Source organism: Psammomys obesus, unplaced genomic scaffold, assembly GCF_907164565.1.
Source record: "Psammomys obesus unplaced genomic scaffold, mPsaObe1.curated_primary_1811, whole genome shotgun sequence".
NCBI classification, from domain to species: domain Eukaryota; kingdom Metazoa; phylum Chordata; class Mammalia; order Rodentia; family Muridae; genus Psammomys; species Psammomys obesus.
In genome coordinates, this window is record NW_026590585.1 from 474,049 (window position 1) to 496,942 (window position 22,894).

The 22,894-nt window shown below is 44.8% G+C and overlaps 1 protein-coding gene across 3 annotated transcripts; it reads left to right on the plus strand.

Moving 5' to 3' along the window:
* The first annotated feature begins 106 nt into the window (after nucleotides 1-106).
* On the plus strand, nucleotides 107-22,880 carry Phc1 (polyhomeotic homolog 1). 3 transcript variants are annotated; one of them, XM_055607955.1, is made up of 15 exons: nucleotides 107-155; nucleotides 2,801-2,958; nucleotides 4,336-4,446; nucleotides 5,270-5,350; nucleotides 5,984-6,133; nucleotides 6,773-6,928; nucleotides 12,865-13,354; nucleotides 15,105-15,889; nucleotides 16,514-16,661; nucleotides 16,889-17,100; nucleotides 18,003-18,117; nucleotides 19,824-19,932; nucleotides 20,317-20,467; nucleotides 20,848-21,079; nucleotides 21,893-22,880. In XM_055607955.1, exons 2-15 carry the CDS (start codon nucleotides 2,845-2,847, stop codon nucleotides 22,045-22,047), a joined length of 3,009 nt encoding a protein of 1,002 aa, XP_055463930.1. In that variant the 5' UTR covers nucleotides 107-155; nucleotides 2,801-2,844; the 3' UTR covers nucleotides 22,048-22,880. The 3 variants fall into 3 exon arrangements, with proteins under 3 accessions (XP_055463930.1, XP_055463929.1, XP_055463931.1); XM_055607954.1 differs by lacking the exon at nucleotides 107-155 and adding an exon at nucleotides 1,038-1,267; XM_055607956.1 differs by lacking the exons at nucleotides 107-155; nucleotides 6,773-6,928 and adding an exon at nucleotides 1,038-1,267.
* Nucleotides 22,881-22,894: the final 14 nt, after the last annotated feature.

Genomic DNA, 22,894 nt, shown 5'->3' on the forward strand with positions numbered 1-22,894 from the left:
CGGCGGCCGCCCCGGGCACCTCCCACCGCGCCGGGGCCCCCGCCCCTCCAGGAAGGGGAGGAGGCGGCGCGCCGCCGAGGCCGAGCGACCCCCCCTCCCCCGCCCCCGAGGTGGACGCCCCCCGCGAGGACTCGGGTGCGGAGCCCGGCGCGAAGGTAACCGGGCGGCCGCGGGCCGGGGAGGGGCCGCGTCCCGGGGGCTCGGCGGCGCGGGGATGTTTCCTCAGCCGCCTCGGCGTGTGCAACGCCCAGGTACCTCCCCCAGCCGCGCTCCTGCCTCCCGCTCCGCTGCGCTCTGCGGTGCTTCGGTGCCGCGCGCCCCGGTCTCCGTGCTTTGCGCTCGCTGTGCTCGGTTGCCGTCCGTCCGTCACCCCGCTGCCTCCGACCGCTCGTCTTCTCATTCATTTCTCCCTTCCCCGACTTGGGTCCTTCCCTCCGAGCATGCTGTCTGGTTACCTCCCTGCTTCTCGCGCTCCGCCGGGCTCCCCAGTTCCTTGACTTCGGTGCCCCCTCCTGCTTGGCTCCCTACTCTTAGAATGTCCATTTCCCGTTCGCTCCGGGCACGGCACTGTACCCACCCCCTTCCCCCCCGTGTGTTTGGTTTCTCGCTGGTTCTGCGTTTTCATCACGGTTCTGTCGAACAACCAACCCCTGGGAGGCTTCCCTAGGCACCCCCAACCCCTGCTTCTCGCTCCATTCTTACTGCAACAGAGTTTTACACTCGGGGATCCTGACTTCTTCCAACACCTGACCCAACAGGCCCGATACTATGTCCACCTCAGTATTACTGTTGAGTTCCCTCCCATCCGTGTGCCTCTATCCCGGTAGAATCCCTACACACCCACATCCAATGGTGGGTGGTACCTTGTAGGCTGGCCTTCCACCCTTCTCCCCGTTTCTACTTTTTAAGTCAGTTTCCCTCTAAACTGTTATCTTCACTTCTCATATTTAATCTGGGACTCACAACATTAATTGAAAAAAAAATGAAAAAATTAAAAAAATATATAGATTGTTTTTTGCCTGCGAGGTCTTTGATGCAGTTTTCCTGGTGGAAAGATTTTACAATTGGCTCTTTTCTGTTTCATGATCTGGGGAAAATGAGGGAGTCATCGAATTTGTGAACATTTTTGAGACAATCCTCTATTGCAAGTAACAGGATCTTATGTGTGAGTCCAGTGAGATAAGTCCAGTAATCGATACAACTGTGCCATGCTGCCTCTAATCCTTACCCGCTTTTTTCTTCACATGCTGATATTGAGGATTCATGGGTCTGTATCTGTTTAGTGCTTTGATATTTTGGCAAAAGGTGTGGGGAGAAAGGTAGACTGAAGTTGAAACTGATAAAATATACTGTATGTACCTCTTCCATTATATCCACGTGTGGCATTTGTTCTTTCCTAAAATGGGGAGAGTCTGATGGGGAGACGTTGATGCGATGAGGTGATTCATGCCTGGAGAAGAATTAGGAGAGAACCCAACTTTTAAGTACCAAGGCCAAGAGTTTGACTTCTGTTCTTTGCTTGTTTAGGATGCCTTCCTGAGATAAATTCATCCAATGAAACTATAGACAGCAGAAATTTTGGTCGGACATTTCTATGCCTAAGCCAGGGAGTGCTTGATAACCTGATCTTTCTAGTGGCCCAGTGTTTCAGAAGTAAAGAATATAGTGTAACAAAAGAAAGAAAAATGAGGAGAAAAATAATGTCATTGTAATATATACAGTGTAGCAAAAGAAGGAAAAATGAGAAAACTAATGTCATTGTAGTACTGCATTAGAAGAATGTTTCTATTTGCTTCTTAATGATTCTTTTTTGACTCATATGTATTTTATTTGTTTTTGCTAATTATAATGTAGCTTCCAGAGGGTAAAGTTTTATATCTTAGTAAAGTTGAAATTTTTTTTTTTTTTTTTTTTGTTAAAATGTTGCTTAATGTTACTTGGGAGTATGTAACAAATTCACTTTGTTACCTTATTTGCTAGTAGGGACACTGAAGTTTTATAAGGAGAAGTGACACGCCGGAGGCTTTAATTAGTAGCTTGGCCTGCAGCCAGTCAGCTACTTTGGATATGTGGCTGGTGGCCTAGCTCCTCTGTCCCCAGCATTTTTCCTCTTCCATCCTGTCCACTGTGTCTACCTCATCAGTATCTCAGGGCTCTCCTCCAAGACATGAAGATAATGAACACCCTCATCGAGTGACACTGTTTTAATGACAGATTGTTGTTGTTGTTGTTTGCTTTTTTGTTTTGGGAAGAGACACAGTATTGTAAAGACTTGATGCACAAAGTCCTTGTTTCCACTGTTATAAAATGGGGACAATAACATTTACATTGTAAAAAACATAGCACAGGTGAAGGGTTTAGACCAAAGGAAAGGAGGCAGCTAGAGGCTTCACGGGGGGAAAAGGTGTCTATTGTTACAATGATAATGATATGATGAAGGTAAAAATAAGAGTTAAGTTTTCAGTGGGTCAATTTAAATGTGTTGAAAAGTGCTGGGGGCCTTAAGGTGGCTTAAGTATTGTAAGGTGGCTTGCTATAGTCTGGTCATTGTATTTAACAGTAGCCAGGAGGGGTGTGTAAAGGTTTTTTTTTTTTTTTTTTCTTTTTTTCTTTTGAGACAGTGGCTAGCTTGAAAAGATGGTAGAGTGAGGAAGATACTATTACAGATTTGGGAGTTCTAAGACCTCAGAGGAAGATTCTTAGAAAATTTGTGGACTTACTGTGGTTTTGAATGATAATAACATGAAATGATATTTTAGGTTCGAGGCATAACTTTAATCCTTTGCTGATTCCCGTCTAGGGCTTGAGTCAGAACACCATTCTTGGGGACCCTGGAACGCTATCATGGAGACTGAGAGCGAGCAGAACTCTAGCTCCACCAATGGGAGTTCCAGCTCAGGGGGCAGCTCTCGGCCCCAGATAGCGCAGATGTCCCTGTATGAACGGCAAGCCGTGCAGGTGAGGCTCAGTTGAATGGCCAAGGTCTGTGAGTATTGGCTTGGGTTAGGCAACGATGCCAGAAGGGCGTCACCCTCAAGTTTTTTTCTGAGTTGGTAGAGAATGAGCTTTCTTCCACTTCAGAATCTTAGCAGCTGACAAAGTTACTGCAGGCAAACCCAGAATGAAATTCGGTCGTTTTGTTTTGTTTTTAGCCATGTACCAAGTTCAAAGCCAGCTTGGGTGACTTGTGAGAACCTGCCTTGGAATAAAACTACAAAGAGATAGAGCTGGAGAGTGTGGTTCATTGACTGAATTCAAATACTGTAGTTCACACATGAATAAATAAGGTTCAGTCTGTTAACTGGGTTTTAATTAACTGCTTCTGTTCATCGGTTAAAAGTGTTTATTTACTATTTGTATGTATGTCTGTAATGTTGCAATGTGGAGGTCAGAGAACAACAACTTTTGGGTTTTGTTTCTGCTGTGCAGTATATACAGGTCCAGTTGGCTCTGGAGCTTCTGTCTCCATCTGGGTCTTTTTTATGGTTTTTCCAAGATAGGGTTTCTCTGTGAATCCCTGACTGTCCTGGACTCACTTTATAGACCAGGCTGGCCTTCAGAGAACCACCTGCCTCTGCCTCCCTGAGTGCTGGGATTATAAGCGTGAACCACCACCATGCCTGGCTCATTTTTTTTTTTTTAGGAGTGCTGGGATTACAGATGTGCACCGCTGCACCTGGCCTTTTGTTTTTGGTTGTTCTGAGGCTTGAGCACAGGCTTGTGCTGCAAGTGTTCTTTTCCATAGCTCTCTCTCCTGCTCCAGCTGTCAAGCTTTTAGGTTTGAGCCATCTAAACTACTGAGTAATAGAAGTATCATGGACCGTTTTAAGACATTTACTTTCAGACAGATAGCAAATTCCATACTTCAAATATCCTGTTTGGGATTTAACTATTTTTCTTAAAAGATTTTGTAGAACAATTGTAATAATTAATGAATAAGAACATAGCAAAATCCAGTTGACATTAAGATGATCACTGTCATTTTTATAACTAGCCATTGAAGTTGTACATAGATATTTTAAAATGTCAATCAGTTGAGAGTTCTGCCTGATAGATTTGTTCAGAAGTCATTACTGCTTTTCTGTCATCTGTTTCTAGACACGTACAGATCTGTTTCTCCATGCTACACACCTTTTACTATTAACTGGTGTCTTTTTTTTTTATACAGACAAGACTTACTCTGTTACCTTGGCAGGCCTCCAGCACAGTAATGACGAATTAGATTATGATCTTTCAGCCTCTGTCTCCTTTCCTGACTCCTTTCGGGACCGTTACAGTGATGCATGCACATAGGAGTTAGAGCGATTGTTCTGAGCATTGTGTCCTGTCTTCTAGGCTTTGCAAGCACTGCAGCGGCAACCCAATGCAGCTCAATATTTCCACCAGTTTATGCTCCAGCAGCAGCTCAGTAATGCCCAGCTACACAGCCTGGCAGCTGTTCAGCAGGTGAGAGGTCAGCAGCCAGCTGGGACAGGAGGGAGGGGTCAGGCACTGCAGATTTAGGGTAGGGGAGCAGTTTGGGGTAAACCGCATCCTACACCAAGGTTTTCTATGCCTCCTGTGCTCTTATAGGAAAGGAGTAAAGATTGTTCTTAGATTCTGAGGTTGCAGGGGGAACTGTGGGAGCCTTTAAAGATGGAATAGCTGTGTTGTGTACTTGTTCTGTCTAATATGTTAGCTGCCAGCCTTATGTAGTTATTGAGTTAGTTGAAATGTGGCTAGTTCAAATTGAGGTAAGATTTTAGAAGACGTCCATTGCCAAAAGAAGGTAAGAAATCTCAATAATTCCTATATTAGCTTAATATGAGATGATAATATTTGGGGAAGAGGTGGATCTCTGAGGTAAGAGCATGAACCATAAATGTATAAAACTCTGGGTTCAGTCCCAGCCCTCATCCCTCTCCAAATGATAATATTTATTTGTTTGTATTGTATTACATAAATTAGTGAAGCTTATATCATCCCGCTTACTACTTTCTAAGTATTCATAGTAGGAAATTATATATGTGGCTCATTTGATGTTGTATTGGACAAGTCTTCATTAGATTTATCAGTGACTCATGGAGTAGGACAGGTTGTCTATCTGCCCTGATGTTTCTAGGCAGGCTTGTATGGTCATGTGACATTACACAGATAGTGATGTATTCTCTTCTTACTCCAGCATTGAGTCTCAGTTCTCACCTGAAATCTCCGTTTTGTGGAATGTGTTGGTACTAGAGCAGGGGGAGACAGCCTTTTCACAGTTTCTGTTATGCTTCCCCTTGACCAGGCCACGATTGCTGCCAGTCGGCAGGCAAGCTCTCCAAACAGCAGCAGTGCGCAGCAGCAGACGGCTACCACCCAGGCCTCGGTGAGTGCTGTCTGTCAAGGTCTGAGTTTTGCAAGGATCTGAGAAAGTTTATCGTGTCCTCAGTGGCTGTTTATTGCTCCTAAGTAGAGTTTGGCAAAAACAAACAAACAAACAAACAAACAAACAAAAAACAGGGAACCTGTTTGAATCTGTGTAGGAGTCTTTGTTTTCAGACAGGCTTTCCCTAGCTAGTCCTTCCTGTCTTTGTGCTTACAGTGATCCTCCTGCCTCTGTCTCTTGAGTGCTGGGATTATGGACATGTACTACTGTGTATGACTTTTTAAGAGTCTGTAAGTGGGTTAGCCTAAAGATGACGGAGAAAGTCTCAGGGAAGAAGAAATAACACATGAAAGGTTGCTTTTTCAGAAAGAAAGAAAACCTGTTCCATTTCTTTGCTTTGCCTGCTCACGCATTAAAATCGGTGATTGTGGGTTTGCCTTCTTTTTGATTGTTTGTCTGTTTCCTTTGGCAATACTCCAGAGTAGCTAAGATGACAGTTTTGGATAGGACGTTATTATTTATGTCCCTTGACTACATGAAAGTAATATCCTGTTCTCTGAAGTTGTCAGTTGTGTATGCTTTCTTCGATTTCTCCTCAAATCCTCAGTCCCGGTTTCTTTCTGTACTGTACAGATCAACCTGGCGACCACATCAGCTGCCCAGCTCATCAGCCGATCCCAGAGTGTGAGCTCTCCCAGTGCCACCACCTTGACACAGTCCGTGTTACTGGGGAACACCACTTCCCCACCTCTCAACCAGTCCCAGGCCCAGATGTATCTGCGTGTAAGCCACAGCCGCAAGCACCATTGTCCTAGGGGCAGCGTTCATAATTTGTCTTCCCTGGCAAAGAGTGAAAGTATTTTATATATTTATTTTTTGTGGTGCTAGGGAGGGAACTCAGAGCCTCATGCATACTAGGCAAGTGCTCGGTCCTTGGGCGATACCTTTAGACTGAAAGCGGTTTTGTTTAATTCTGGTCATCAACATGTTTTAAGACAAGCTGATCTATTCCCCATGCCTACCTAGGCTAGAACAGAGCTTTAGATAGCATTGAGATCCTTTGCTGGAAGAGGTGGCATTGATACTTGATTAGCCAGTGGTCATGTAGTCTAGCCTCTAAATGTGCGACTGTGTCCACAAATTCCAGGCATCTCTCCGCTTATCTGTTTCTGTGTAGAACTGTGTGCTCTAAAATCCTCGTTGTCTGAATGTCGTCATGTCACTCTTTTGTTACCATTCGTCGTCTTCTGCAGTCTAGGTTTTCTCTGGATTTCATCACATTTGGAGAATGAGTGGTTGGTGTGGAAAGGGGCAGGCTCAGTTGTTTAATATCTGCTGTTTATTTTGTCTTGTGGTCCTTTCCTTCCATTTCTTCTGTCTCCTCTTTTCTTCTTTTACTCTCCTTCCTCTTCTCTCCGCCAGCCACAGCTGGGAAACCTATTGCAGGTTAACCGGACCTTGGGCCGGAATGTGCCTCTAGCCTCTCAACTCATCCTGATGCCTAATGGGGCAGTGGCTGCAGTCCAGCAGGAGGTGCCGCCCGCTCAGTCTCCTGGAGCTCATGCAGATGCAGATCAGGTCAGTGGCGACCACTCACTGTGGAGAAGCCTGGGAACATGCAGGGGATGACCGCAGGCCAGGCCCCACACTCTGCCCCGTTAGTGGTTTTTATAATTCTTACTTTGTGTGTGTTTCAGGTTCCCTTTTCTCAACTCCAAGTCCCTTAAAACTACTAAGTTGATTTGAGCTAAAGAAAGAAGTAGAGTCACCTAAGAGGATCCCCATGGATCTGGAAGTCTTACAATACAAGTTGATTTTTTTTTTAAGGCATCCTTTTGTCCTCTGTAGCTTAGTTTTATTGAGTCTCTTAATTCCCTCCTGGCTGAGTTGCTGGTAGGATATTTGGTTCCTTCTGTTCTTGACTTCCTATAGTTTTCAACTTTCAGTCTCCTGTGTCTGTTCATGTTTCCTCAGTAAAGTCTTTCTTCCCATTGCTTTTTGTGACTTTTTACCAAAACATATATTTTAATTTTTAACATATGGATGAGTATATACTGGGGCCTTATCATGGTTGTCTCATTTGTCTAGTCTCTAAAAAACTATATATAAATATACTGTGCTTGAATATGTATTTAGATCTTTGGAACACTAAAGAGATGAGCCAAATATTCAAAGAGCTTAGGGGGACAGCAGTGTTGTGCCAAATGTTACTAACTCTTGAGTGACCCCTGAGTTTTAGGAACTGGCTATGTTACTTTGCAGGGTGCTTGATTGGAGTCCTAAAGGGATAGGCTGATTTGATTTGGAGTGAGGAGAAAGCTGAAAAAGAAGAGCAAGCGCGGGGGCACTGTTCATTTACGTAAATTAGACTCCTTTGGGAGGGGTGGGTACTGGAGACAGCAGGGCTCTGCTGTTCTGTAGTAGAGCCTGTCCTATATGTTGGGTTGTTTTGTCAAGAACAAAGCACAGAGATAATGGGCCTCATGGAAGAAGATGTCATTATTAGGAAGGAGACTCAAAGCCAAGGAAAGGAGGTTGTAGTTAACTTCATGGCAGCCGGGCAGTGGTGCTTTAAAGGTGCACACCTTTTATTCCAGGACTCAGGGGGCAGAAGCAGGCAGACCTCTGTGAGCTCGAAGTTAGTCTGGTCTGCAAAGAGAATTCTAGGACAGCCAGGGCTATACAGAGAAACCCTGTTTCAAAAACCAAACCAAAATAAAACACCCCTCCCCCACCCCCCCAAAAAAAACAACAAAGTAAAACAACAAACTATGGATAGCAAATGAACAAGATAGGAAAAATATTTCAGAAAAAATCAAGAATCCGGGGAGGGGAACTGCTAAGAGACCCTTGGGGTCATCTATTTACAAAATACCTTTGTAGGCTGTTCTAGCAGTGGAAGCAAAGAGGAGACTGATTGTGCTTTCATAACAGTTCTTCAGTTTATCCATCCATCCACCTCTCCACCCATCATCCATCCATCAGTCTGTCTGTCCATCCATCCGTGCATCCATCCATCCTTCTAATCATTCATCAGCTGACAATATGAGCAAAGTGGCTAGAATGTGCACCTGGTGTCTGGTTAGGCTCCAGCTCTGCATTGAACTGTAGCACCTTGGGCAAGTGATCTAAAGTTGTGGTCTTCTGTTGTGGTCTCCTCATCTGTACAATAGAGTACACCTAATGCATGATGACTTGTGAGGACTAATTGAGTTGTTGATTAAATAGAGTAGAATTAATGCAGTATGTTGTGAGGGCTAATTGAGTTGATTACAAGTGCTTGAATCATCCAGACTTTAAGATTGCTAACTTACTAGTTAACTATTATCAGTCACTCTGTAGTCTTGGATGCTTAAGAAAGTCATAATACCTACATTTATGGAGATCATGGACTTTTAAGGTACTAGCTATTAAGCAAACAGTTTCCTAAATGGTATAATAATTGCTTCATTAGCAAGAATAAGGTGTTGTAAGAATAAAGAAGGGAACTTAGTCTTGGTATGGGCTATAAATCAAAGAGGTGACCCTTAAAAAATGGGTCTATAGAAGTTAGCCTATAGATGTAAGGATGTATGGATGTAAGGAGATGTTGAATGTCTGAAAAACATGTCTAAAGATCTTGAGGAAAGAAGATGGTTTGCTTGAGGAATTACAAGATGGCATATTTTTCCTGGTAGACTAGACCGTTGGAGGAACCGCCCTTCATAGGGCTTTGATGGCTGGCTTAGGATTTTAGGCCTCATGTCAAATGTAATGGGAAGCTATAGAAAGGCTTTCAACATACAAGGAGAGTTTTTCTTTTTTTCTTCTTCAGCTTAAAGGCTGTGTTGTATATGTTAATAGGGAAATGAATAATTTAGGAGAAAGATGGTATTTGGGTGCATAGCAATGAAGATGGACAGGAGTGCATGGATTTGAGATTAGCAAGACTTATTGAGGGTGAAGGACTGATCAGAGTGTGGAGGAATTGAAGGAGGTGCCAGGTGTGTGGTCTGAAGCAGCATCATCGGGTTTTTGGTGCTGCTTGGAGATGAGCACTGGAGAAGTAGAATTGGGTTGCAGTTCGGGTTTGGGCACACCACGTTAGAGATGTTTTGAGACCTGCTTGAGATACTGAGACGGCAGCCCTGTGCATGCTCCTCGAGCTTAGAGCTAGCTTGGAGCTAAACATGTGAAAATGGTGGCCACAGATGACTGTTAAAGTTAACAGATGGTCTGTTAAAGTTAAGGAGGTGTTTAAAATTGTTTATGGAGAGTGGATGGGTAGAAGAGAATGTTTAGTAGAACTCTAAGGGTTGCGATAAGTCTTTAGAAAAATAGGTGACGGGCTGACTGGTGGAAGTGGGAAAGAACAACAAAGAGACAGGAAAAAAAATCTAGACTTCGTAGTATCATGAAGACAAAGGAGACTGGGGTGATATGGGTGGGATGGTGGTATGGTGGTATGGGTAGGGACCACTCGTGTAAAAGAGGAAAACAAGGATGGATTTGTTAATGTATTGCTAGAGATACTTAGAGGAGTTGGAGGGGGTTGAACTTGAGGTATTGAGTTCGAAGCACATGTGGAGAGAGTGAATGGGTGGTACAAGTGTTTATTTAGTAGGGGAACAGGATGAAGCTGAGTGAGGAAGAACAGGGAGAGGGGCACAGGCAGCTCACACAGGCTGGAGTGGCTGATAGAGCAAATAATAAGAGAGAGTTGTTATGATAAGCTCTTTAGAAAAGCAGGAGGAAGAGGATCCAGAGCAAAGGAAGAGTAATGAGAAAAAGAGTGATGGAGCCACATGGTAAATGCGTACAGAGATTGTGGAGTCCAAAGAGAGAATGTGGTTCTGAGGTATAGGGAGAGAAGGGAAGTGCAATGGCTGTTGTGGAAGGGAAGCTATGTGACTTGTCTAGTTCTCACTCCTGAGGAGAGTTCAGGCACCTCTGCAAAGCTGGCTTTCTCTCCCGCTGTTCCGGATTCCGTTTCCTGCTCTGCCTGGCTGCACTATACTGTCTTTCTCAGCAGTCTTCCTGACTTTTGTCATGACTGTTTGTAGTCCTCTTCCATGTTTCTGTCAAAATGACGTCAAAACAATAGTGAAGAACCTCAGGGGATAACTCAGGTAAAGTGCTCACCCTGGAAGCATGAGGACCTGAGTTCCATATTCACAACCCGTATTATAAAAAAGCAAAACAACCCACCCAGTCATGGTGATGCTTGCTTGTAATCTCAGTGATAGTGAGAAAAACAGATGGATCCTTGGCTCCCTGGCCGGTGAGCCTAGTCCAGTAGCTGAGTTCCAGGATAGAGAGACCTTGTGTCAGAAAAGGTAGTGCTGGTGGAACTGCACATAGGTATCTTTTGATCCGCCTATGCACATATATACCTGTGTACCTGTACTCACACACACACAGGAGCACCTGCAAAACACAAACACTCAAATACAGATGAGAAAACCAGAAAGGCATTTTGTTGCAGACTTTGAAGAACCTTGTACCTCTAGGACACAGAATTTGATCATTTCTAGTGATGTGATTTATCACTGTCTTGTCACTGTTCCTCTCGTGGCTCACTTCTTAAAAAGTTAAGTTTTACGTAAATGCGTGTCTTTGTCATGTGCATGTGCCTGCATGAATTCATGTGCAGCACATGCAGGCAGGGCCTTGCGCAGGCTGCTGGATCTCTTCGGAACCATGTAGGGTCTGGGAACTGAACTTGGGTGCCTGCCAGGTCAGTTAGTGCCCTGAGCCATCCCCCAGCCGCCTTCTCAGGTACGCAGTTGTTTTTAATGGCAGTAGCAAGCAGGCTGGGGGTAGAGCTCAGTGGTGGAGTGCTTGCCTCGTATGTGAAAGATGCCCTGGTTGGACCCCTAGTGCTGCAAACCAAAAACAACGTAAGGAGAAGTTCCCTGCTGTCCCGGACCGTCCTCATCTGTGCTATCGATTGCATGTGCTGATTTCCGTGATCCTTCCCTTGGTCCCCTTTAATATAGGTTTATTGCTTCTTCAGATTTACTTTGAAATGGGAGATTCAAATATATGCACAAAGCTTAATCAGTGTATGTATCATTGAGATTCAGTAACCACCAATAGGTGACCATTTTATTCAGGCTCTTGCCCTCTGACAGTGGATTAATTTGAACCAGATTCTAGCTATAGGTGTTTATATTTGTGTGTGTGTGTACAATATATAATGTAATATATAACTATATAAAAAGCAATATATAAGATGTATGACATTTTATTTGTATTTAAATTGATAAGAAACTTAACTATGTAGTCTTTTTGAGATATAGTTTTGTTTGTGTTGGCCAGATTGCATTTGTTTTTCTTTTGCCTCAGCTCAGTAACATGGACAACAGCAGCATGCCTCCGTGCCTGGTCTGAGAATGCTTTCTTCACAGCATACTTTTAAGACACATTTTTTTGCAGTCATTATTTATAATTTTAATTTTTATATCATATTCTGCTGTCTGAATATAGTAGTCTTTTTCTGTGGATGGCGTTTGGGCCGTTACCAGGCTTTTGTCTCTCTACACGGCCTCTCCTGCTGTGTGGCAGTCTCTCTTGTAGAATTCTAGCATGTATGTGCCCATGTGGGTAAATGTGTGAATAGTCATTAGGGTGTGACAACAATTTCCTCCTCAAATAGAAGAAATGGCTTCAGCTATAGATTCTATCATGTTTATTCTGATTATTATTAAGAGTAATTGTGATAGTATTCTGATTAATAGAATCACCTAGGTAGCTATTTTTTTTTTTCACTCTGTTTATGCCTAGCATATTCTGGGACTGTTAATAATAGACAAGACAGATTAAATTTGTGTTTGTAAGTTACAATTCGGACTGTTTATTTTAACACTCCAGGCCCTTAGTGACTTAGTATAGAGCCTTTGTTTCTCCCTAACCCCAGCTACCCTTCTTGTTTTTCATTTTTCTGCTGCCTGTAACTCAACACAGTGAGTTGTTTATGTAAAAGCGTGATATTATTTTTTGGTTTTGTGGCCTTGCCAGATGTTTTAAGTATGTCTTTTTTTCTTCACTGTTCCCCTCTGAGCGTCAGGACAGACATCACCTGTTTAGGAGGACTTGTTTCCCAGTCAGAGTTGATTTCGTCCTGTGTACTGCTGTAAACTTGGCCTGTATTTGTGTTATGTTTGCTGATTTTCTGGAATGGAAGCCATGCAACAGGAGCACAGCTGTTACAACCTCACTGTCCAAGGCAGTACCTGAAGTGCAGGGGGTACCTAGGTGTAGGTGCTGAGTGAATGTGAAGAAAGAGAAAGTTGGAGGCATATTTTGTAGGAATCTTGTTGAAATTTGATGATAGACTTGATAGTAAATGACAGAAACTAAAAATTCAGATGCGTTTACAAAAAAGCTCCTTGGGAAGCTGGAGGGAATTGAGTTATTGGTGCAGAAGTCAGGGCTAAGTCAGGTAGGCTGTGGAAAATTACAATATAGCTAGTTTTCTGCTTATGAATCAGTCACAGGAATCTACACAGACACACATATATTATATCTTCCAGGTGCAGAACTTGGCAGTGAGGAACCAACAGGCCTCAGCTCAAGGACCCCAAATGCCAGGCTCTACTCAGAAGGCCATCCCTCCTGGAACTTCTCCTGTTTCTGGCCTCTCCCAGGCATCTAGCCAGGCCTTAGCTGTGGCACAGGCTTCTTCTGGGGCCTCAGGCCAGTCACTCAACCTTAGCCAAGCTGGTGGAGGCAGCGGGAATAGCCTCCCAGGCTCCATGGGTCCCGGCGGAGGTGGCCAGGTGCCTGGGGGTTTGGGTCAGTTGCCTTCTTCAGGATTGGGTGGAAGCTGTCCCAGGAAGGGCACAGGTGTGGTGCAGCCCTTACCTACAGCTCAAACAGTGACTGTGAGCCAGGGCAGCCAAACAGAGGCAGAAAGTGCAGCGGCCAAGAAGGCAGATGCAGATGGGAGTGGCCAGCAGAGTGTGGGTATGAACCTGACGCGGACGGCCACACCTGCCCCCAGCCAGACGCTTATTAGCTCAGGTAAGGTGCCACCTTTCATGTCATCACTCAGAAGTAATTTAAAATACTTAGAGTACACCCCTCTCCTCCAGTGGTTTTAAAACTCTTGGCCATGGAATGGCAGAAGGAAAGAGAATCTTGTTGGTCTTGAAGGTACTAGTTCAGAGACAGGGTAATGAACAGATGAAGATCTTACCAGTGTTCTCTAAGAGCTCACTACTTACAAAGTACTGTCTGCTTTCTTTATGTTGTTGTTACTTGTTTCTGCTTTTAGGAGACAGGGTTTCTCTGTGTAGCTCTGGCTGTCCTGGAACTCCCTTTGTAGACCAGGCTGGCCTTGAACTCACAGAGATTCAACTGCTTCTGCCTCCCTTAGTGCTGGTATTAAAGGCTTGCACTACCAATGTCAGGCACTGTCTGCTTTCTTTCTTTCTTTTTTTAGTTTATTATTTTCACTTAATGCTGATGAAATTGACAAATACACCTTTGAAAGGTGGATTCTCTGTTCTCATGTTACTTACAGTGTTGCCTAAAAGCTGAATCCTCACCTCTTGTCAGTGGGTGGTTCAAGCAGCTATAGTGTAAAGATCTAAGGACACGTAAGACCAGCAAGTGGAGCTGTGGCCTCGTGTGGCTGACTTGTTGTTATCTGTAACAACGATAAGGACAAACAGGAATTTAGAATAATCTTAACTCTAGGTGGTGCTTGCTCTGAGACTAGCTCAGATAGAGTTACTGTCTATACTTGGTATTGTTTTTTGTTTGCTTCCCATCACCCTAACCATTGATAGATTTGAATAATTTAATCATAAAGATTACCAATGTTAGATACTTACGTTCCATATTTTGTGTGTTCTTTGGATAGTCTGTGATATGCAGAGACTACCAACTCTAGTCTGCAGCAGAGGACATGGTAGTCAGAACCTCTGTTTGATCTCTTAAGAATCTCTTAAGACTTTTTAGATGGTGACCTAATGTGATGAACTTTAAAAGTGGAGGCATTCATAAAGGATGTTGACACCTTTAAGTCTAGATATTTATTCTTTCAGTGAATACTAAATGCATCTTATGTGTCAACCACTGGAATGGGTTCTAGGGATGTCAAAATGAATAAAGCATGTATTCAGCCTTGAAATAATGAAGAAGGGGTCAGCCATTCTTAGCTCAGTCCTGAGTGAAGGGGTAGGCTGGTTATAGCAAAGAAGAGAGCAGAAATGACGGAAGGTGATTGCTGTTTTAAGTGGTTCCCTCCATGCAGCTTTCCCTCCCTCCCTCCCTCCCTCCCCTCCCTCCCTCTCTTCCTCCTTTTCTCCTCCCTTATCTCTCTCTTTTTCTCTCTCTCTTTCACTACTTGGGGTTGAATCTAGGCCCTGAACATAATGAGCCAAGTTTCTATCACAGAGCTACACTCTAGTCATGTCTTAATTTTTTAACTTTGTATTTTGAGAAACAGTTGCTTAGGCAGGCCTTGGACTTGTCTGAGTTCTCCTGAGTACTTAAGCTTCCAGGCTGTGCCCTTAGTTTTTGCCCTGAGATCTTTGTCCTGGAGGTACTCAGTGATGTCTGACTGAGTGGAAAGAGTGAATAAAGTTCAAATTCCGTGCAGATCAAATTTCCATTCACTGTCTAGTTCCCAGATAATGAGATCAATTTGCATTCATTGATTCTAACATTAGATACATCTTACAAAGATCGTTTTGTTTTTAATTTACAAGGATTATCATTTTCTGCTTTTTCTCCTTTGTTCTGTTCTGGCTTGTTTCACGCATAGCCACATACACACAGATCCAGCCCCATTCGCTGATTCAGCAACAGCAGCAGATCCACCTCCAGCAGAAGCAGGTGGTGATCCAGCAGCAGATTGCCATACACCACCAGCAGCAGTTCCAGCACCGCCAGTCCCAGCTGCTTCACACAGCCACACACCTTCAGTTGTCCCAGCAGCAGCAACAGCAGCAGCAGCAGCAACAGCAGCAGCAGCAGCAAGCAACAACCCTCACTGCCCCTCAGGCACCCCAGGTCCCACCTACTCAGCAGGTCCCACCTTCCCAGTCGCAACAGCAAGCCCAGACCCTGGTGGTCCAACCCATGCTTCAGTCTTCACCCCTGTCTCTTCCACCTGACCCAACCCCCAAACCACCCATCCCCATTCAGTCCAAGCCTCCTGTAGCACCTATCAAACCTCCTCAACTAGGAGCCGCTAAGATGTCAGCTACGCAGCAGCCACCACCACATATCCCTGTGCAAGTTGTCGGTACCCGGCAGCCAGGTACAGCCCAGGCACAGGCTTTGGGATTAGCACAGCTGGCAGCTGCTGTACCTACTTCCCGGGGAATGCCAGGGGCAGTCCAGCCTAGCCAGGCCCACCTGGCCACCTCGCCACCTTCATCGCAGGCTCCTGGTGCACTTCAGGAGTGTCCTCCTGCATTGGCCCCTGGGATGACCCTTGCTCCTGTGCAGGGAACAGCACATGTGGTAAAGGGAGGACCTACAGCCTCCTCCCCTGTGGTGGCCCAAGTCCCTGCTGCTTTCTACATGCAGTCTGTGCACCTGCCGGTAAGTGATGTTTGATTATTTTGAAGGTATTATTACTGCCCGTCCACATCCGAATGGGCTCGGGACTGACTGGAAATAGAACTTAATAGGAGAATGAAGAGTTGAGAAGGTGAATGTGCTCTTTTTTAAAAGAGTAAGAAGTTTATATATGTGTTAAATATATACATATATATATATACATGGATATATATGTGCATATATATATGTACATATATGCACATATATACCCATGTTTATATGTTAAATATATACACATATGTACACATACACAAACACACACATGTAAAATGTCTAAACTTCAAATTCCTAAATTTGTTACTAAGATCTTAAGGTTTTTATACGTACACTAATTGAATCAAGAGCACCTTAATCAGATTTGTCTTTGTAAAGCAACAGTTCTTAGTTGGTCTACAATGAGTCTTTCAGTCCAAGTCAGGACTCAGTGATGTCTTTCTTGTTTCATGTAGAAGTCACGCTAATTGGGAATGGCCAAGAAGTTTAGTGTATCAAAGGGTGCAGACAAATCTGGAAATCTGGAACTGACCGTTATCTAAGGAAGTATGCAATTACAGTTTTCCTTTCACACCTAAATCTTAGGTACTTTCTTGTGCATTCATCTTCTAGAGTAAAGCCCAGACCTTGGCTGTGAAACGCAAAGCTGAGTCTGAGGAGGAGAGAGATGACGGCTCCACACTGGGCTCTGTGCTCCCTGCAAAAGTGTCACCGGCAGCAGAGAGCCCAAAGGTAATGGAGGAAAAGAACAGTCTTGGAGGTGAGTAACCAGCTTCCGAAACCTTAGTGGTGCCAGAGAACTGAGAAGTGAGCTGAAAGCTAAATCTAGTTCAGTATAAAATGGGCCTGAACTTGGTGAGCAGTAAATAATCCAGAAGCGTGGGCTCCATGGTGAAGGCTCACCATGAGTACTTTGTGGACAATCAGGCTGGCTCACTAGGAGGGTAAGCAGTTGTGTCAAATACCTTGTGTGTGTTTGTTTTTCAGAGAAAGCTGAGCCAGTGGCCAGTTTGAATGCTAATCTTCCAAGCAGTGACCTAGTGGCCTTGGCCCCTACCCCATCAGCACCGCCTCCTACTCTAGCCTTGGTGTCCAGGCAGATGGGTGACTCAAAACCCCCACAGGCTATTGTAAAGCCGCAGATCCTCACGCACATCATTGAAGGCTTTGTTATCCAGGAAGGAGCAGAGCCCTTCCCGGTGAGGGCAGCGCCTGGAAGTGGGACAGGGACGGGAGAGTACAGAACTGTTTGATCATTAGAGAGAGGTTCATTATGCTGCTTACTAGTTACAGAAGGGTGAAGGAACACAAGCGGAGTTTGTGGGCTACAAAGTGAAAATATTGGGAACAGAAGAAAAGGAGGTAGCTTTTAAAACTACAGTGTGTAGTTGAGTCTATAAGGTGGCTTTATAATGAAGGAAGCTAGGACCAAAACCCAATGATCTTGACTCTTGGGCTCCTCGCTCCTTTGTGGATTAAAGGACATGATGTGAGGGCACAAGTGTAGGTGACTTAGATGGAAAAGCCAGTGAGAGGTCCTTGGCGGCCACACTGACAGGGCCTGGGGCTGGAGAGACGCCTCAGCAGTTAACAGCACGTACTGTTGTTGCAGAGGTCCTGGGTTGCATTCCCAGCACCCACGTCACAGGCTTGCAGCTAATCACAGCAACTCCAGTGCTTGAGAATCTGACTCTGCGCGTGCGCACGCACCTACACACAACACAGACACACACGCACGCACGAACACGCACACATACACACGCACACACATACACACACACACACATACACACACATACACACGCACACCTGCCTGGGCATGGTGGCGCACACTTCTCCTTTGAGCCTGTAGGTGGCAGAAGAACAGGCAGAGCTCTGAATTCAAGGCCAGCCTGGTCTACATAGCAACTTCTAAGATAGCTGGGGCCATATAATGAGTCTTTGCCTCAACAGCCCTCGCCCCTCAAAAAAAGTCTCAAATTAAAGAGATCCCCTCTGAGCCAGATTTGATTTTCAACTCAGAGCTTACCCAGGCAGGGACATGGAGAATTTGAAAGGCTGTCGAGGGCAAAGGCTTTTAACTGGTCTTTCTCTGGGACAGGTGGGATGTTCTCAGTTACTGAAGGAGTCTGAGAAGCCACTGCAGACTGGCCTTCCAACAGGGCTGAGTGAGAGCCAGTCAAGTGGGCCCTTGGGAGGAGACAGCCCCTCCATAGGTAAGTATTGGATGCCCATGCAGCTACTCGATGGGGGTTGGGATTGGAACCAGGGTCTAGCATACATGCAGCAGTTCTACAACTGAGCTGCATCCCTAGATTCAGTTCTTTTAGACAAGGTCTCACCATGCAGCCTAGGCTGCCCTGTGACTTCAGACTCTCCCTGAGTCTGGGAATCCTAGGCACGGGCAACCACACCACTACCCACACTACCACGCCTGCCCAGTCAGTTCTTGTGCACACATGTGTTCTGCTGAGTGTGTGGCATCATACGGAAGGACTGTAAGGGAGCTTTACCAGGCCATCGGAATGGCTTGGCTTATTTTATACTGTCTTAAGGATATATTCTTCAGTCTTTAATCACAGCACTCGGGAGGCAGAGGCAGGTGGTTCTCTGAGTCCCTGGTCTACAGAGTGATTCCAGGACAGTCAGGGCTACACATGGAGAAACCCTGTCTCAAAACAAAACAAAAAGGACATATTCTTCAGAAGACACTATAGGGTAACAGTTGTGAAGTCCTGGGTTTGATCTTCAGCATTAAATGACTGTATGTATGTGTGTGTGCAGACAAATTATTAGTTTCTAGAACTTACTGTAGATTTTAAAACCCTTTGCCCATGCTTTTTTAAAATTCAGTTTCTTTTTTTAAAAATTTATTTAATTTTTTAAAATTTTATTTTATGTGCATTAGTGTGAAGGTGTCAGATCCCTTGGAATTGGAGTTACAGACAGTTATGAGCTGCCATGTGGGTGCTGGTAATTGAACCCAGGTCCTTTGGAAGAGCAGATGGTGCTCTTGACCACTGAGCCATCTCTCCAGCCTCCTATGTTTTTTTTTTTTAAACTTTTTTCAAAGAACTATCTTTATGAATGAGCGCTCTATCTGCATCTATACCTGCATGCCAAAAGACAGCACCAGATCTCATTACAGATGGTTGTGAGCCACCATGTGGTTGCTGGGAATTGAACTCAGACCCTCTGGAAGAGCAGACAGTGCTCTTAACCTCTGAGCCATCTCTCTAGCCCTTGCCCATGCTTTTAGGCTTTGTCAAGAAGGCTGTTGAGGCTTTCTATGTATTAGTCAGTTCCTTTCCATATTCAGAACAGAATCCCATCTGAAATCTGAGTTGAACCAGAATAAAATGAATAAGAGAGCTAACCTGGAAATCATCTGATGACTTAAGGTTAAGAAGATTTTAAAGGGGCTGGAGAGATGGCTCAGAGGTTAAGAGCACTGGCTGCTCTTCCAGAGGTCCTGAGTTCAATTCCCAGCAACCACATGGTAGGTCCCAACCATCTATAGTGAGATCTGGTGCCCTCTTCTTGCATGCAGACAGAACACTGTATACATAATAAATACATCTTAAAAAGAGGAAAAAAAAAAAAGATTTTAAGTCCCTGTCTCTCCTCCAGAGTCTTGCTATGCATCCCTGTCAGTCTCTGGCTCACTGTATATGTAGCCCAGGCTGATGTTCGGCTTCCTGCCTCAGTTTCCTGTGCCGGGATTACAGGCCTGTACTCTTAATGCCAACCTATATACTTCGTAAGGGACAAGCCTTTAGGGTGTTTGGTTTTAGGGATTTTCAGTTAGGTTGCGTAGGTCTTTGCAGAAAATCCTGAAGAAAATAAGTACACAGCTTGGGGCCTAATAACAAGTGAGGGGTAGGAGAAGTCTGTGGTAACTGAAGAATTCCTTGTTTTTCAGAGTTAGATAAGAAGGCAAATCTCCTCAAATGCGAGTACTGTGGGAAGTATGCCCCAGCAGAGCAGTTCCGAGGCTCCAAGAGGTTCTGCTCCATGACATGTGCAAAGAGGTACTGTGGGCACCAGTCAGTTCACCCTCGTTGGATTTCCTGTTCAGTGTTCTGATCCTTTTTTTTTTTTTTTAATTTTTAAAAAATATTTATTTAGTTATTATTTATTTATACAGTATTCTGTCTGCATGTGTGCCTGCGTGCCAGAAGAGGGCACCAGATCTCATTATAGATGGTTGGGAGCCACCATGTGGTTGCTGGGAATTGAACTCAGGACCTTTGGAAGAATAGCCAGTGTTCTTGAACCTCTGAGCCATCTCTCCAGCCCCTGACCCTTTTCATAGCTGATACGTTCTGTATCCCTCTTTGTTTTTCATTGTGTCCCCCAAGTCAGTATGTTGTTTCCACAGCACTGTGAAATCTTGTGTGTACCCTGACCTGTAGGTACAATGTGAGCTGTAGCCACCAGTTCCGCTTGAAGAGGAAAAAGATGAAAGAGTTTCAGGAAGCCAGCTATGCGCGTGTTCGGAGGCGTGGACCCCGCCGCAGCTCATCTGACATTGCTCGTGCTAAGATACAGGGCAAGCGCCATCGGGTGAGCCACTGTTGCAGAGCCAGCTGGCCTGTAAAATGAATCCCCTCCTCCCAGAGTTCTTTGCTTAGGTAAAAGTTCTGGATACAGAACTCTCAGAACTCAGTTTGCCTGACTGTTGATCCATATTGTAAGAGACTGTCCTGACTGCAAGTCTATGCATCCATGAATCCTTCACTGTACTTAATAATTGAGGGGCACAGTCAAGGCAGTGACGCTGTTCATACGTGAATGGTGCTTTAGAGTAGTTGTGCATCTGTAGATGAAGCACAGCTTTAGGTCACCTATTCAGATAAACGTTTCCATTAGCCTAGTGCAGTTGAGGAGAGAGAAGGAAATAATGGTGGTGCTCTCACTGGGTTCGCTGGTTTGTTTCTCTCAAGGGTCAAGAGGACTCCAGCCGGGGCTCGGATAATTCCAGCTATGATGAAGCACTCTCTCCAACATCTCCTGGGCCACTGTCAGTCAGAGCTGGGCATGGAGAACGTGACCTCGGAAATACCATTACAGCCCCACCCACCCCAGAATTACATGGCATCAACCCTGTGTTCTTGTCCAGTAATCCTAGCCGATGGAGCGTTGAGGAGGTCTACGAGTTTATTGCTTCTCTGCAAGGTACTGGCTGCGGTGGGGGTGTGGGGGGTCTTCAGTGGATCCAGGACCTGGTTCCCTAGGTCATCAGGCCACCTGCTTTCCTACAGTGTAGTTCACTAACTTCCTTCTGGGCCAACACCATTGATTATAGTGTCTGTAGTTTTTTGGTATTTGTTCTTACCTTGAATGAACCGTATTTGTCACTTGGAGTTTTTGGGTATCACTGGTGTATGTGAGCAACTGAGCATACATGACTTTTCCAAAGGAGTACATTAGAAAAGACTTTCGTAATTCACATTCAAGGCAGGGCTGCCCTCACTAAATAAACACCATTACTCTTAGGTATTTGTCTGAATTCTGAGTTCTCAAAAGAAAATGTTGCAGTGTTAAGCCATGCATGTCGTTTTTATCTCTAATGGAGTCATGAAGTTTTTTTTTTTTTTTTTTAAGTTTATTTTTATTTTATGTGCATTGGTGTTTTGCTTACATGTCTGAGTGCTGGATCTCCTGGAGCAGGAGTTACAGTGAGTTGCCGTGTGGGTGCTGGGAAATGAACCCCAGCCCTCTGGCAGAGCAGCCAGTGCTCTTAACCACTGAGCCGTCTCTCCAGCCCCTCAAGAAGTTATTTCTATGCTGCACGGCTTGTCCCTTGCTTGATCCTGTATGGAGCAGCCAGCAGATGACTTCACTTGCTAAACTTTGCCTCAGACCTTTCTACTATTGAACTTAGGACAGTGTTTTGGGATTAGCCATCACTTGGCCCGTTTTAGTTTCTTCCTGTGTCTTCTGATGGTGCCATGCAGTTTCTTATGTGTTCCCACCCTTTCCTTTTAGGCTGCCAAGAGATTGCAGAAGAGTTTCGTTCCCAGGAGATTGATGGACAGGCCCTTTTATTACTTAAAGAAGAACATCTTATGAGTGCCATGAACCTCAAGTTAGGCCCTGCCCTCAAGATCTGTGCCAAGATCAATGTCCTCAAGGAGACTTAAGGTGGCCACAAATCAGCCTGAAGCAGATGCGCTGACTATCCAGGTTATAACCTGGGGCAGCAGACTTTGCAGGGAGGAGCTGTTCCTATTGTGTTAACCCCTTATGGGGATTATGGAGACAGAACTTCAAGAATTGGCTGCTGGTGCTACATGGTGGCAGCTTTGACATTTTCTCTGGGTTCCACTTAAAAACAAAACAGAAACAACACACAAAACCCTTCTCACTCTTCACACCTACCCTAATGTAGTTTCTAAGCAGGCAGACTACAGGCTAGGACTGCTCAGCCTTATCCTGGAGTGGATTGACTAGCAAGGATCTCACCTATCCGAGGAGGAATGGCTCATATGGTAAGGCAAGGAAATGGGTGAACTGTAGACTTGCCTCCCCAGTGGGAGAGGTCGCTGTTCCTAGCTTATGTGACACAAGTAGCAAAACCTGGTGCTTTCCTTCTCTGCACTGTCTCATTGTACTGTAGCTCAGTCTTCTGTTACCATGTTTTCCCCGAGTACTGAATATTTCTTCCTGCGTCCATGGCAGGATCACCAGCCCGTGTGGACACTTGGTTGGTATCTGATTTGCTGCAGGGACTAAAGTGTTTGGCTGGCACATGTCTGGCTGTTGTCATATCTTTCTGCATCCCTGCTCCCTTCCAATTTGTTACCATCTTCAACCCTACCTTTCTTTTCCATTCAACTCTGCTCTGTCCTATAGCTTTACGAAACAGGAGTGTGTGGAGCTGAGGTCAGGTTTGTAAGCACCTGCCTTAGGCACTATTCCTTGTACAACAAAAATATTAAATATTTTTTCTTCCTTAGTAAAAGGATGAAAATTGGTCTGTCGTCTTAT